The 17,802-nt window shown below is 29.6% G+C and overlaps 1 protein-coding gene across 5 annotated transcripts in view; it reads right to left on the bottom strand.

Annotated features, from left to right (window-relative positions):
* Positions 1-328: 328 nt before the first annotated feature.
* LOC129958304 (solute carrier organic anion transporter family member 74D-like) overlaps positions 329-17,802 on the bottom strand; it is a 165,487-nt gene continuing 148,013 nt past the window's right edge. For all 5 annotated transcript variants that reach the window (XM_056070692.1, XM_056070695.1, XM_056070694.1 and 2 more), the window contains 6 exons: positions 6,426-6,590; positions 4,529-4,724; positions 2,924-3,071; positions 2,668-2,828; positions 1,978-2,042; positions 329-1,205 (listed from right to left, as the gene is read on the bottom strand). In XM_056070692.1, coding sequence (XP_055926667.1) covers positions 922-1,205; positions 1,978-2,042; positions 2,668-2,828; positions 2,924-3,071; positions 4,529-4,724; positions 6,426-6,590 — 1,019 coding nt within the window. In that variant the 3' untranslated portion in view covers positions 329-921. The remainder of the gene's footprint in view (positions 1,206-1,977; positions 2,043-2,667; positions 2,829-2,923; positions 3,072-4,528; positions 4,725-6,425; positions 6,591-17,802) is intronic.

Raw genomic sequence — 17,802 nt, 5'->3', positions numbered from 1 at the left:
TACGATACATTATTTCAAGAAACTCATAGCTCAAATTTTTAATGTCACTCTATTCTCTAATAAGCCATACTAGTGAATATAAGAAAATATTAATATTCTATCACTTGAGATAGATTTCAGAAACATTGACTTCTGTTCAAAATAACCAGGAAATGTTATGTATTTGAAATCAATAAACTAGAAAGCTATTACATACATAAAACTAGCTTCATCAAACATTAAAAATATTTTTAGCCTTGTTAGCAGCTCTTATAATAAACGTATGTAGCTATTTTTTTACTTGTTTGCTTTTATAAAAGAAAGAAGAATAAGAAACAAGTCATTGAAATAAATTTTCAAATTGCTTTTATTCAATTTGTTTTGTAAGTACATATCCAAATTCAAAGTGCCCTGATAACAATATCTAGATCAGGAGATGATGTAAAAGAAAATATTGTACTTATCTCAAAATTTTCTCAACTCTCATAAGAATACACAATTTATGTATACATTTAAGATATATATTCATATTCTTTCATGCACATGTCCTCTGACAAGTCATACAAATCTAGTACGATATGTACTCACACTTTAAAAAATATATTTAAGATTATGGCAGCTTTTGATTCAGATAAAAGGAACAACAAAAATGCATTACACGGACGTGATTTAAAATTAACAATATGTTCAACGAAATGTTCAAGTCCAGGAAAATTTCCTGTAAGATCATTCTCTATGTCAAGAGGAGGTAACCTTTGTGTTAATGTAAAAGGCATTTAGCCCTAGAAATGTCTTTGTTGAGTATTGAACTTGGTATGTTGGGAGTTCAATGGCTTTAAACTGTACATTATGACTCATCGTCGGGCAGACATTAAAGTTCAATAAGACAAAATCCTTTTTGACTTCCACCAGAGTGTTCTCTGGACTGATCAGCTCGCAAGTTTATACGGCTGATTCATTGTTAGGTGGTATTGGCAATGGTGGCGCTTTTGTTTCGGTAACGGGAAGCTCATCATCATGAAATCGAACTGATGAGGCTTTGTAACAAACCAAAGCGTCGACAAAGAAGGCGCACAACATGATTACTGCAGTAAGTCCATGGAACATCATACGGAACTTAACAGGATCGTAAAGTCGACAAGCTCCAGGCTCACCACAGTTGTCTTCCCAGAAGAGGCAGGTGGAGTCTACCACAGCACCATAAATGACAGGACATGGGACGTTTCCTGAAAAAATTAGCAGACAGTAAGGAATCGTCTAATTCAAATCTTAAATTATAATCGCAGAGATCGTAGCATTTGTAACATTTAAGAAATTTAATAAGTAAAATAAAATCTTCAAGTAAACATATAAAGCTGGATATTTTATATCGAGCATTTTTAGAATAACTGAATAGTATTTTGCTTCAATTTATCTTCTAAAAACCAATTACAATGTATGCACCTATTTCCAAACAATTTTTTTCTTGTTGGATTAAAATATTTATAATTATAGGAATTATTAGTGAACTATAAAACATTTCGTTAACATTTAAATGGTTCTCATTCCAAAAGAGATCTTTCATGCGCCAATAGGCAAAGACCAATCGGCACTTATTTAAAACAGCTAATCAAGCAGAAATTTTAAAATATATTTGAGTTTAAAAATAACGAAATGTAAAACAATTATATCAAAAATTTAATTGGGGGAATTAATGAACTGAGCTATAAAAAGTGAACAGTAGAAATTACTTAGCAAAGGAAGAAAAGTCAGTGATTGATTCTTGATTTGATGCAAAGATATAAAAAGCTATGTTTTAAGCCACAGTTGCTAAAAAGACATGTTCCAAATCATTATGATTATATCAAATATATCAACGCCATGAAATCCTCATAATTTTGTTTGACAAAACAATTTTTTAAATGTTATAGGAATCATGAAATAGAAGAAAACACAAATGTATCTCTTAAGTTTGACAAATCAAGTAAAAATAAGTAAATAATAAATAAGTGGTCATACCAAATAATCCAATAGCAAATGATATTAATCCTAAGGCCATTGCCTTATCTTTCGGATCAACGCACCTAAAACGAAAAGAAAAATATTTATAATATACATTTGATTCATATGTCTAATCAAATAAACATATATTATTTCTTCAAGTAATTAAATGTATGTCAGAAGAATAACTCAAGAGAGTATCTCTCATCCCCTCTAATTCAAAAATTATGTTGCAAGATGGCATATGGACGAAGAAACAAATTCTTGGCACTAAACAGATATACTAGATTTTTTAAAACTTGAATAAAAACAGAAGATGAAGATGATGAAAGTAAGGTATTAATACCGAATATTCAAGTATGTGCCATTTCATTGGTATCAGCTTCTTTTTTTATTTGTGCTTGTTCCCTTACTGGCTCCTGTAGGTTTGTCTAATGGCATGTAATAAATTTCTGTTTTCATTTGATAATGATGGAAACCATTAATCTGTGAAAACAGTATTACCTTCTTTATCTTTGGATTGATTATTCACATTTTAATTTTAAGCTTGAAGCAGCATAACCTAAAAATAGCTCTTGCACCAGTAGCTTCAACTATATCAATATTTTTATCTTCAAAAAATATCAAATACAGTGTGATAATGATAATACTTTTTTTTTTTGTTAATTTAAAATACTGGATAATTTAGCCAATGTACAAACAGCATACCTCAGAGTAAGAAGCATCGATCCAACTTCTGAAGTGGAATGAATGAGAACAAAAAATGAGAAGATCACAATATACCAGGTGAGATTATTACATTGTAGGGTACAGAATCCATTTTTGGCAGTGACTCCTTCTCCTAAACATTGACAATCCAAGTATGTATACTGAAAAAAACAAGATATTAAGTCAGTGACGAAGATGGATTTATTTCATCGTGAGACTGAGAAATCCAACAATTATTCAAACAAGTATTACTTACATCCTCTCCTTCTTCTCGCACTTTCGTACAACCAGCTACGCATGGTGAGAGATAGGTTTTGCCGTCACTTGCACAGATCGGAGCAAATTCTCCTAAACGACACTCGCATGTTGCATTACAGGCTTGAACTGCTAAACCTCCAGGTCTCCTGTTGAGAAATATAGTTATTTTTAATAATTATTTTATATATAACTAGTTTGATGAAACTGTATGATTTCTTTAGCTCACAATGTTATATTCTCAATGATCTTGATTTAGGGAAAGAGATAACATAACACGAAGAAACTCGGATAATTTTGAAAACAAAGGTGATGGGAACGGGGTTACATCGATGTTAAGTGAATAGAACATTTTTCAAGTTATTATGTCAAAAATCAAAAAGCAATCATGTTACAAGAAATATAAATATTTCATTTAATCTTACACAGTTTTAAATAACATATATAGAACGCGATAGAAAATGGTGTCACTTAAAATATCTCATGAAGCAATTTAACCTTCATTAAAGTATTTGATGATTTTCATTTTCTCTGTTATGAAACAAAGTGCTACAGAAATTCAGTATCCTTCGAAGACCAAAGAAAACATAAGGGAAGACTTTACGTAATGACAAATTTTTAACTGAATTTACTTCAGTAAGTTTTATATCTATTAACAATTCTTGAGAAGCTTTTCTTTTAATATGTCAATAATCATAGAATATAGAGAAAAGGTTTTATTATTTTTTAATAAAAACGCAGAATATCGCAACTATACAACTAAAGAGAAGAAGTCTTGATTGCATCTTGAATAATCCAGAATCTACTGTTATTATTTAGATATTAAAATTCTGGTTTTTATGTAAACATGTAATGAAACACATGAGCGTGTTAGTTGAAGGTATAGTATCCTCTGAATAGAAATCAAATAAGATCTAATGAAATCATAATTTCTTACTGAGAATATTATGTACATGCTTAAAGAATAAATGCTTGTTTCAGTATTATATTATAATAAAGCCTGAAAGCTATGATTTTGAATCAAAAACTGATTTTTAATGTCGTTTGCAACTCACATCAGAAACAGTATTATGTATTAAGAGAATCAGGTACAGAAATCTTGGGTCTCTTTCCTTAATAGTATAGCATTTATTAAGTAGTGTTGCAAAATCACCAAAAAAAAAAAAAAATTAAATGTAAAGTCATAAATATATGATGATAAAATCTGTAAAAAGTTTAATGCTCATCAATTCCCTCCCGTCTTCGGGTCTTAACACAACCGGGTAGGCTGGGTCGGTGAGGGTGTTAAATAACATAATTTTGGTAAACAAATATTGTCAGCTGTTGAGTAAACGATTGAACCTTGATTCCAGACATGATATATTTTGCGGCAGAAAGTAGAAACAACAGGACTTGTGAAATATTATATTTACAGAAGAAACTGATAAACATATTTGGCTTAAGAGTAGATTATTTCAGATCACTTTCTACAAAGCTTCTCTTATGTGGTATGCATTATATTTGTTATAAAGAAATTTCAATGTATAGATTTATAAGCGTTATTTCTCTGTTATGTTATGCATAATATATTACTAATAAAAATATATAAATGAATTTATTTTCTCACCCAGGATTTACTTCATCAAGTCCCACGAAGTCATTAAGGGGACATCCAAGCCACATGAGTATCACCATACCGATAGAATAGGCCAGGGCAGATGCAGCAATCCATTTTGCCACAAACCTAGCACTGGGCTTGAAAGTACGCATGAAAGAGCCGCTGGCGAAAATTCCGGCTCCCATGACTAAAATACCAGCCATACCTAAAGCGAAAGAATATGCTTATGAATTCTAGAAATAGTGTAATATTTGAAGAAAAAAAATAGTATACATTTTAGAAATTTCATAGTCATAAAATATATTATTTGTAATATCAAGAAACTAAAAAGACAGGTAGAAAGACATTATTTGAAAAATGACGTTAAGAATATATTTTACTGAAGCAAAAATATAGTCGTTTCAAATGTTTTAAAGCAAAAGGAGGACAAAATGTGGACTTAAAATGAAATAAGTAATTTTTCGAAATAGTTCTTAATTTTTTTAAAAATCCTATATATTTAACTAAATTGTTTTATACGAATTGCAATGTATACATTTATATGGACTACAATTTCAAATCTAGGATCAAAATTCAAGAGACTGAAATTTCGTCCATGGAATTGTGCCAGCCTGCACTAAGCTCGTCTAGTTCCGAATCTTTTTTCATCTGATAAAGGAGTAAAAGATGATAAAGGCAATAAAACTGAGCCCAAGTATAGACATTATGCGTAGTTTTTAAAAGAAGTTATAGTAGGATTCTGAGATTATCAGAAAGTTTTTATTCGGAAACATTAGTATAACTATTGTAAAGTCTTAGTTCAATCGTACTGAAACTCTCTTGAGCACTGTGACTTTCCTATTTCCCACACTCGATAATTGGCATTCCCGACCAGTTGTGTCATCAACGGAACTCCCACAATGTTAAGTGCCTCCAGATTACCAGATGCGGGACCCTCCTTTTAAGTACGGTCATCTGGCCAATTAGTGTGAGTTCAGATAAGGAACCACACGTGCGTTTCCCAGGGAAATAAATCGTGTCTTCAAAAGGGATGTCAATCTTCATTTTTCCCATTGTGGAGGGTGGATCATCAATGAACCTTCCCACGGTCGACCAGAGACCATTCAGGCTTGCTCTGAACGGTGATTGGGTATCAGGGAGCCCAAGTGTACCAATGTGGATATGAGAGATGGAGTCTGAGAGAAAAATAAAAGGTGAGATTTTTCGGAAGAAGAAGAGAGGAGCTTGGTGTGAAATGGACTTCTGAGTAAAATTCCACCCGAAGGAAATTCGGTGGAATCCGAGGGCTATCCCTGTAGTAGCTTGAGACGCCAAGGTGTTTGTGAAGGTGTTTTATCCGAAATTGTTCAAGGAAATATTCTTGTTTAAATTTCGTGCTGTAAATAGCATCATTCATTTAACCTAGATGAGAAAGAGTTGTTTTTTATGTAAATAAGGCTGTAAATAAAGAAAATTGTATATAAACGCTACCCTTTATTTGATCGGACAGAATCAAGTCATTACACTATCCTGAGAAATGTAGCCAACTATTTTATTAATGAAAATATTTCATTATAAATTCAGTACACGATATTAGTCGAAAGTATTATATAATCCAACCACCTGCGAGACCTTGAAGTCAGATATCTTCTAAAAAGGTATATTAATTTTACTCAAATGTTGAAACTGTTTTCATTCAAGATAAAACATAAAATGCATATGTGAATTAAATACAGTAGACTCGCTTTATACGGGATCTTCTGTGAGTTATCAAATGAACGTTGCTCTCATCGACCTCTCCGTATCAATGTTTCTTTTACATTTGCCATTTAGGAAAAATAATATGAATCATTTTCGGATATAGCTTTAAGTGAATCCTCACATTTAGAATCACAATAAAGCGAGTCTACTGTATTATTATTTTTACCTGAGATCATGTTGGCTTTGGTGGCACTTAACTGGAACTGGCTTTCGAGGTATTTTGGCAAGAAGGTGTAAAGGCCAGCGATAGGCAAAATGTGTAAAACACTGCTTGCCGTTCTGAATAGAAGTATTTCATTTTTTAGCAGTCTTTTCATTGCAGCAGGAAAATCTGGAAGAAAAAAAAATAGAATTAATGAAAGAACTTTCAATTATTTTAAAACTTATTCTGTACATCTGTAAAATAACAATTTCGACGAACTCGAAATCCCCAACAATCACTTCATTGCTACAACAATCAACAATTCCAGTTCGCAGTTCAGAAAATATTTTATCCCCATACTTATTGGAATGGGTTTCATAGTGATCGTAATAAAACAACATTCTACCATTTAGATGGTAAAACTAGAAAAAGGCAGATTTAATATATTTAAAGACAGAGAAAAAAATTCGCGGTTGAATGCGTTTTGCCACCAACCGTCTAGGCCACAGTACAAACAACAAAAGCAGAGTCGTCCCTCTTGAGAACCACAAAAATAACTTTATCATTTAGGTTCGAACTGCAGTAATATAAAAAAAAAGGAAAACCGAACTTAACGAAAACAAAACAATAAATATCTGATTTCGGATTTATCAGAAATGCGCATAAAAATAAACATTTTTTAATGAACGATCACTAAAGATCGGTGTTTATAGTGAGATAGATGCTCTTTTAGAACGAAATTCGTAATGAAGTAAGAAAATGAATTATTTTTTATTTTTTTGAAACCGAAGTATTGAACATTATCTGTTTATGCGCTCATATACAATTACTTTAACAATAAAATTTGCATCAACAGTTTTTTTTCTTCCAATAAAAGCTTCATAAGAGTTAGAATTTTTTGGCACAAATTACATCTGAAAGCAAAGAACAAATACTAGGGTTTACTGATGATTTAATATGGTGATTGATGATAGAATTTGGGTTTGTTGTTAAATAGATTTGGTACTTTTTAAAGATGTATACTCAGACATGAAAAACTAATAAATCAATTAAAATGTTTTAAAAGTTTGTGCATTAAAAGTATAAATTTTGTTCAAATTTTATAATTTGTAAAATTTTGAGCAGTCATTCGAAAATCAGTTGCCCGAATTTTGAGATTAAATAATGTTCAACAAAATAATTAGTGTAGTCTTCATTCAAACACTCTATTTTTGAAGATTGAATTGGATTGATCGTATCAAAAATATAATCACGGATAAAGCGAATTCCTTTTCTATGTATCTGAATGTTATAGGGGAAAAAAAAAAAGAAACACAAAAGGTACCCAGTTATTACTAAAATATAAGTTCTTTTTCAACTTCTGAAAATTGTTAATAATCGTTTTCACATCCGATACAACTCTCTTTTCTATTTGAGACAACGAGACAGCATGCGGGGATTGCTTCTTTTTTTTTTTTTTTTTTTTTTACTTGAGAAAATATATTCACTAAAAAGAATTCGCGCGACGCAATTTTATTGATTAATTTCAATTATACTCTTTACAATTCTGGAATAATAAATCATTTCTTCAGAATAATATTTATACTATTTATATGAATTTAATTCGTTTTTGAGAAATATGATTATAATTAATTAATTTTTTCGTCAAAAAATGTATATTTTCTTTTATTTGGATAATTCGTTTTTTCTTTTCCTTTATGTTATTAATGGCTGTGCCTTATATGTTAAGATTCAATCTGACCAAAAGACATTTGTCTATATCATATTCTGTCTACTCATTTTTTTGTCATTTTTTTAATCACTACTAATTATTCTTACCATTAAACTGACAAGCATAAAAATATTATATTGGAATTTCTTCAATTGATGTTTTTATTTCAAATTTCTTTTCATAAATGTCTGTTTTCTAAAACGTAATACACACCGAGTTTTGTACTCATAATTCCAAAGCTTATGAGTCCAACCCACAACATGAGTCGCCATCACTTGTTTACCTACTTTCTATCGAGTCCGTAGGAAAAGTTTTTTGACCAATGACATTTTGAACTGGGTTAAGCCTCGAAATACCATGAGTTGCTGTGTGACCGAAATCTGAAGGAAGGTAACCAAAAAATCAGTCGTTATTGATTAAAAATGAAATGAGCATGTTTTGATTGCGCTGTCATGAGTCGCATGTTCACGACCTCTCGCAAGTCACTGGCATCACCTGAAATATGATGTTTCGTAATGGTTTTCACTGACTCAGAAGAGCTTCATAAATAATCTAATGCGCGACACTTATGTGCGCGACAAAGTAGGCCAAGCCAAACACGACGTCGAGCGAACCATTTCCGGGTACTGGGTGGTGAAATTTCGCGACTTAAGATGACTATGAACGATAATACACATCTCAAAACTCAACAAAATTTTTTAAGTAACTAATAAAAGAAATTTGGTATGTGGATTTCTTCCTGTCCTTTCAAATCCATCCGGAAAACTAAATTTATTATTATTACTGAATTATTCTACTAATTTACCTTCAGAGCATCCTTTAAATCTAATGCCAGAAGTATCTACTCTGTCTCGCCAACCACACAGCTATGCCACTGGTTAAAGAAGAAATCAAATTATTCGATTAATTTAATTTTTTATAATTTTTTCAGAGCCATAGCGAAGGTCGGTGACAAGAAAGATATCTAAAATATAAGCTAAGCGTGTGCGTATGTAATAATTTCATTTTAACCACGTTCATAAAATTAATTATTTTCTATCTATTTAAATCCAATCTTAAAAACACCTGCGCCTCACGGAATATAATAGTTAACTGTATTTAACTATATTAAACTGTTAGTCAAGCAATTTTTTTAGATTAGGTTCCGATTTAACACCCGAAAATGGAGAGTTCACTTTCTCGGCGATAATAATATCGAATACTCGGTGACAATAAAATCAAAAACTGCATTTAAGTTTCCTCGTTAATTTTGTAAGTTTAACAATATCGTGAATTATGGCTTTCCCATTGAAAGTAATTACGAAAAATGAGGAATTACAATTATTTTGAAAGTAAGAATTAAAAGAGACAAAAAAAGTGTTCCGTATTGTTAGGAAAAAAAAAAGTTTCCAGAAAAACTTTCAAACGACGTCAGAAATCGAAGAGTGAATATATGAATATGGAGCTGAAAGTAAGATATACATGAAATAAGTGCAAGTTTCAAAAATATTTTATCAAAAGGACGAATCAACATGAAGTGAAAAAAAAATGATGAATGGAAAGCAGGCTGTCTGGAATAAAAGTACTATGGATAAGTATTGCTGTTAATAGCAGTAGTAACAAAATCAACTGATCGAATGGCAATGTTAGAGATTATTGTACTTCAGTTAAATTGTATACTCTATAATTTTTAACTGTACTTCACATAAGTCGATCTAATTTCATAGTCATTATCTAAAGACGAGAGAGGGAAAAAATATATATCGATTTTTTTATAAATATAAAGTTTTATTTTTAAAAAATGGAAAATTAAATTTTGCTAACGATATTATATTTTCCCTTTTCAACCACAAAATTATCTATCTAATTAGAAATAAATTTATTAAATAAGAATGATAACGTATCGATGGTTAGATTATGCCAACTTATCACCAGATGGCACCTTTTTACAAGCCGGCTTAGATGAAAGGTTTCTAAATGAAGCTGCGTATTGTCAGGAAATATGACCTAAAAAGGCGGTACTCATGAGTGTTCTAGTATAATTCCAACTGGATGTTTTATAACATTAAATATAAAATGAAGCATCAGAGGCCAGATATTGACCTCTTTTTACTCTTAATTATACAATACAAAGTTTTAGAATTCCTAAATATTGTTTAAACGTTTTTGCAATCTGAAACTGTGGATCTATTATCAATATATTTCTTAAAATTATCGAAATGCGAATAAAAAAATGGAAATCTGATGTCTGCCGCTTCCGGCTTTTGGGAAAGTTCAAAGTTTTGTCGGATTTGGGTTATGAAAGCGAAAAAAAGCGTTATGATGAATTATAGGAAGAGGAGCGATTAAAAGATCCAGAATTTTATTTCAAGATAATTTTATTTTTTATTGCTTCTAAGGTATGAAGAATGTTTTTGGTACTTAGCATATAATTCAACCAGAATTTCTCATGAAAACAAGTGAAAAAGATATCAAACTCGAGAAAGCAGATGATTTTTTACAAAATTTCCAAAGAAAGTGTCATTAATATTTCCAACCCAATTATCATTAAGGAAAGCAATATTTAAATCAGAATTTGAAAAATAATAATAACTTTAAGATTAACAGAATTGTTGACAATAAATCACAATTCCCTTTCATCGAGTTTTCTTGGTAATGATTCGAGTAGCTGCAATTATATTGAAACAATCAATCTCAAAACTGATATTAATTAAAAACTACTTGCTAAGCAATATGGGGGAGAAAAGGCTCTCCAGCTTCTCAGTTGAGAATAATTGAGCTCAAAAAATTAGCCTCGATAAAATAATCAATGAATTCACTTCATTAATAATAAGATAACAGAGATTTTTGTAATCTAAATGTAATATTATAAATATATATTGCTAGTAAATATTTTACTTTAATTATATTTCATATAATTCATATTACGCTCTGTATGACGTCAAATGGCCTCGGAATCAATCCTCTATTTAAAAAAAAATGCATAGCAACATTAACCAGACATTTATCGAAAAATCTTTCATTTGATTAAAATGCACAAAATTAATCTAATTATTAAGAAAAATGATAAATCATAACAAAAAAAAAAAAAAAAAGAGACTTGGTTAGCCTGGGAAAAACAACTATGAGAGAAATCCACTATCATCTGTTATTTCGGGGCCCCCAAGTCTGCAGTGATGGCCTTGAATTGGAGATAAAATTTAATCATGCTTCTTATCAAAATGTTTATGAAAATCTTGCTGAAACATTTAATTTTGAAATTCTTTTAACGCAAAAAAAAAAAAAAAAAAAAAAAATGATTGAAGGACTTTTTTGTATTGATAATTCAATATCGTAAGAAATATTCATGTCAAACGATTCCACATATTTAAAACAAATATTCAGTGATTAAAGAAAACAAATGTAATAGGCATTGAAAACAAGGTAGTTGCATTTAAAATATATATTTAGTCTAAGAACAAAAAATGTTTAAAGTGGAAATCGGTGAATTAAAAAAAAATATTATCTTTTTAAAATAAGTCAAATGAACTAAAATCGTTTCAAGGTTAAAGGCTTCCTTTCTTTGTTATTTTCAACAAATAGAATTAAATTCTCATCTCCTTAAAAAAAAAAAAAAAAAAAACCAACAGATATACTAAATGTTTCCGATTATTGATTAAGAGAAAGACTTAAATAATATAAATATAGAAAAATACCCCAATATTTTTTTTAATTCTCATATTGAATTTAATATAATCATGATAAAAAAATTAAAATGAACAAATGAAATAAAAGTAATATGCGCTTTTGTGCCATTTAACCAACAACGAAATAGATTAAGATTTCAATAGGCGAAAAAGCCCATAGGGGAATGAAAACATTATAAAATGACAGTAAGGTATTCAATAATAAGTTATAAACTAATGGTTAAAAGTTACGTAACGGACCGTCTTGTTTGTTTTATTTTCGTTCTCATTATAGAATGCAAGGGCATTAATTTCTCGGAGGAAGTAGATCGAAATAATTGATTAATGACAGAATACGATGTCCGAAAAGATAATATAAGGGTAATGATTAACTGCAATTGATAAGACAAAACAGTTAATTAAAAATCATCGACGTGCAGTCACAATATGCAAGCATATGCTTTAAGCATGATGATAATTATTTGACAACCGCGTAATTTTAATAAAATAATCGTTAATTCGTTCATTTGCACCAAATATGTTCGAAGGTTGCAGGAAAGATTATAATTCTCACATTATTAATCCATTTCTTAGTCTAACAATCGATAGAAATAATGAATGTACTTTTTTTGCCTGATAGTAAATAATATAAGGATGAAAAATAAATACGTATGATTAGTATTATTGATTTGTAGAAACCGAATTCTCTCTTACTCTATTTTTACTAATGGAATAATTTGGTAAGTAAAAAATGTTTTATAGTTTTCATATTACAAGTACTTTTTTGACGACGCAACAAATATTATCACTAATCGTCAAGAGATGACGCCACTGATGTACAGACTGAAATTTCTCTAATGTTGCTGCTAGGTGATACAAATTGTTTTGGTACACCGGTAGTCAAAACGTAGAGGAGAAGAAAAAAAAAGCTTGCGTTTTATAAAATGTCATACTTTGTATTTAAGGGGGGGGGGGTATAATAATTACTACGTTATGAATGGAGTAAGTATATCTATTTATTTGTTTAAACAAGAATGCTGAAAATAAAAGTAACTAATAAGTAAATTATCTTCCATTTTAAAGAGAGAGAATTTTAAGAAACAGAAGAATTAAGAATTGAAATTTAAGAGAACTAATTAATTTACATAAAGTTAAAAAATATATAATATATGGATATAGGCTAATTTTTTAGGGAAAAAAAACAATGATCGAATATTGAATAAATATTCGTAATAATTTCTCTGCAAAAGTTCACTTTAAAGTAGATAACCTACATTTAAAAATAAACTAAAATTATATTTTAAAAGAAATTTAATGAAAACTTTTAAATCTATTTCACTAAAAGTCCAAATGACATCATGTTTTTGATAGCGTTGGAAATTCTTTTAATGACAGATATGTCACTTTCAGCAAACAGTATTTTCTTTTTTTTTTTTTTTTAATCTATTTTTATATATTGAAATGAAAGAAATAACACTTATTTATAAAGCGAAATGTGTTTCAATGTTTAAATACTGATTTGTGCTAATCGAATGCATTATACAATAGGCATATCAAATTTAAAGATTAGCAGTTATTTCTGTTTAATTTTTCCACATTCGAAAAAGAAATAAGTAAGCTATTTCGGTCGAAAATATTTCAATACAATTCATTAAATAACAACATTGTTAAAATTCTTTTTTTAAAAATTTTGATTTCACTGATTTGTATCATGTTTGTAAAAATGGAATTTGGTTATAGTTATTTCATTCGCTTTTTTATGTTTTAAAATTTTGAACATTTGTGTATTTTCGAAGATAATACACTATTTTAATAGTTTCAGAACTTAAATATTAGCTAATAATTGATTAAATTAAATTTCGATTCCGTTTCTGCAGGGCCACTAGGTAGTGAGTTTGAGAAACAATGGATATTAAAATTAAAAATTCGAAAATAATAATAAAAAAATATTCTACAAGTAAGTACATTAATAAACGGGTGATTTTAATCGAATGAAATTTATTGTTAACGCCTCATTTATATTTGCACTTTTGTTTTCATATTGTATATACGTAGGTTCTGTCATTAGTTTATATTTTGAAGAAGTAAAATCTTCCTTTAAAACTGTAGTGAAGTAAATTCTTGTATCTTCAATGTAGTTGGTAAACTATGTAATTTCATTATAGAGACACGAAAAATAAAAAGTAACGGACTAAATGGGATAAAAAGTAAGTAAATATCAAAGTAACTAAAAAAGGAGGATTTCAAAATATTTTAGAGGCAAATCCTTTAACAAGTCAATCCAGATAAGTTCCAATTTATTGAAATTGCAACAAAATGGACTATGTAAGTTTCCGACGACAGCAAGGCTGGAATTTTTATATAAAGTTACTTGTATTTCATGTGATAATCGAAGCTAATTATTCTTATTAAATAAAAAAGCTTAATTATAAAATAAACCCAGCTTATTCTTTAACAATATTACTAAAACATCAAGGAAAATAACACTCTCATTTGATAAATTAATATTACTCGCTTCGATAAAGGGTTATATAAATTACTAGAAAAAAATGTAATTTAATCCCATATCATTCTCTAGATCAGAATTGCCAGATTGTATTTTTTAAGAGATATTAAAGCAAACATCTCTTTAAAAAATCAAATAATTAATTGATGCCAACAATCAAATTTATAAATATGTTGCTGTCCATTAGGAACATAAATTATGAATTTTACTGCTGCGATCAATTTATACAACCTGAATTACAAGCAGGTGTCGATCTCAACAACAAATAGAGCAGTAATGATCCACATTGCAAGCGAGCATACTGATGTTAGATGCGGTATCATTGATGAAGAATTTTATAATTAAAAGTATGTATTTTTTCATTTAATGAAATATTATCATAAATGAAAAAGTCGTGTTTCTAACAGCTGCTAAAAGTATAACGGAAAATTAATTCCAGGATCAAGAAGATAAGTTCAAAAATTTAACAAAACATTTATATTCCATGTTCATATTAAGCCCGAAAGGAACTCTGAAAGGGGAAAAAAATCTACTCGATAATGACAATTAAGAAAGCTTGATGGTTATCCATAATTATTGCTCTCTTTTTGGGGAACAATCGATAAAGGAAATTGGGCTCCTTTATCTGAATTATGTATGCGGCAAGATTGTTACAATCTGCTACTATGGATACAGGGAAGTGATATTTATCGGGAGATTTTAATTTGCCCTTTTGAGTGCGTTTGCACGTATGGAACAAGTCACCGTGATTTGATTTCTTTCCTAGTTTATAATATCGCCAATTATGCTTATTAGAAGTAATTAACAAAAGCACTTTTTTTCCTGTAAAAATCGCATTATCAAAAAATGGATCCAATATATTGTTTTATCTAGTTTTAAGTAATATTTAAGTTTCGCTGTATATTTGCAAATAAAGTTTTTGCATATATGCAGCGAAATTTTTCGAGATTTATTTTCTGAACTATAGGACGTGTCTCCATAAGGAATTATCGGTCAGTTAAATTCAAAAAATAATTTTAAAAAATCCATCTTGATATGAAACATATAGTTAAAATTTTCCAGATTAATTAATATATTTCACACTTCGCTTTCTATCATAAACTGATCTGCTTTATTTTCCAAGTTAAATGTATACATAAGGTGAAGAATTTGAATGAAAGATTTGGGTTTCAAAAGATAGAATCTTGCTTTTGTAAGGTTTTTAAAGACAAGGGGTATATGTTGAGTACAACAAGCCAGTTGCCACTATTGGACAATATAACTTGAAAAATATACAAATACAAGGAAAGGGAAAAAGACGAGACAATAAGTTTTTGTCTATTCTAAACACCCGATGTTTTGTTACAAAAAGTCTGCAAATATGTGGCGTCATTTGACCTCCCACTGTGATCAGCGGGTGTTACAATGTAAACAGAAAGTAAAGAATAGCCCTATATTTGGGGTCAATGCATTACAAACGTTAACAAATATATGGTTTCCACAACCGCATGTGGAAGGCGAAAGCGAGGCATAATATAATGCATTGACATCGGAATTTGATCCGATTGAACACACTAGCACCCTATCTCAACGGATCACAATCTTCGAAGCAAAACCTTGTTGCTTTGATTTAACCTTATGAACGTGCATATTAAAAATTATTTACTTATTGAAAGGTTCTAGAAAGGAATACGTTTATCCGATTCAATACAGTGACATTTATGCGCTCTTATGGTTTCAAATTAGGAAGATAGTTAACAATACAGGTTATTTTTCAGGAAAGAGATGTTATTGGTAATCTTTCGTATAATGTGGGCCTTAGAAATAAAGCTGAATCCTTCACATCCTTAATGTTATGAATCTATGAAAGGCAAAATTTTTGTAAATATAAATTGCAGTAAACGAAAACTAAGAAGAAACGTCAAAGCTCCGAGGTTAAAGATAAGAAATGTAACATTTGGCTACTAAATTCCACCCCGTTTATATCAGAATAATAAATTCATTCACGACGATCCATTAAAAATTTTTGCAAAGATATATTTGCTATTTATAGGTGAAAAAGAGGTAAAAAATATTTTTCTGAATACCTCTACGTGCTATTTCTAAATGTTTGCCTAAAGTATTTTAATTTAAGTAAAACTCTTAGAGATTGGTTGATATAATAGTTAAGAAACTATTAATGCAATAACTCCTGCGAAATAATGTGATCAATTTGAGCTTTAAATTAGAATTTAAAACAATAACGAACAAACTTATTCAGTTAAAGTGTCATAACATAGTTTAAAATTTATCGCAAAGACGTTTAATTTAATAATTGACAGTTAATAAAGTTCTAAAGACTGGTAATAATATCTTTTCAGATAAGAGCTGAATGAATGGTCAAATCCATGAATCTACTTGGGAATAAATATCACAACGCATTCAAATGGAAAATAATGGAATTCTGCTTTGAGATAATATGCTGCAACAGAATTTCTGCCTTGCACTTAAAATGTTTAGCACCAGCATGCGAATAAACTCAAAGTATGTGGTTTTAGATCCGGACATAAATATTTCCCATTCTCAATCCTTTATAGGACGTAAAAAATTAAAAAAAAAAAACCATTATAATTTTTATTTATTTGTTTTACCTAAAAATGGTTCACCAACCTCAAAACTGATGAATAAAAAAAAATGAAGCACTATTTAATAATGTACATAAAGAGAAATGAAATAAAAAAATATATATATACTGCAATGCTTTCAGCCCAAATTGTTTTTCGGCAACAAATGCTACTTGCAAGTACTAAAAATTTAAAAAATAAATGTTGTTTGTCAAAATGAAACAATATTCATTCCAATAATTATAACATTACAACATCATTAAGTTTTGCAATATTCATTTATTTAAAAATGAAATACATAAAATGTCATAAACCAATAAATATTATAAAGATTTTCTAAGAGGTGATTTTTACGTCTTCGTTTGCACAGGCAGGTGAATGTATTACAACCATTAATAATTTTCCCACCATTTCGCTACAGAGAGTTAATTTTATTGAAAATGCTTGAAAAGTAAGAAATATTTTATTATTTATTGAAATTTTTCAGATGTCCAAAGATTAATAAGTATCTTTCGCACTAAGCCAAATAAATTGCTTCTCAATATAATCTTTGCAGTAAAAGTTCCTAAATTAATTAGCCAAATACTCATTTATCTGCAAGTGAATAAGCACTGTTGGAACGCACTCGCATTCCAGCACCGTCCGTTGGAACGCACTTATTCCAGAGAAGTTAAACGAAGCCTTACAAGTATTCAACTGCATGGAATGAATCGACAGCGAAAATATATAAATATACTCTGTTACATAAGGAACTGAATCGGCTTCAGCGCGATATCGTAAAAATGTCATAAGCCATTCTAAGTATTCAACGAATGTTGAATGAACTACGGATAAGGAATAAAATAAGTGTTTACAGAGCATTAAAAATCTATATTTCTTTGCAGTTTTCAGATATCGTCAGCAACATAAGCAAACAGCGCTAAATTGCTTAAAAAATCTGTATGTATGTTTTTATGAT

Source organism: Argiope bruennichi, chromosome X1 (genome assembly GCF_947563725.1).
Source record: "Argiope bruennichi chromosome X1, qqArgBrue1.1, whole genome shotgun sequence".
NCBI classification, from domain to species: Eukaryota; Metazoa; Arthropoda; class Arachnida; order Araneae; family Araneidae; genus Argiope; species Argiope bruennichi.
Note: the sequence above shows the minus strand (reverse complement) of the source record. Positions and strands in the feature narration are given on the sequence as shown.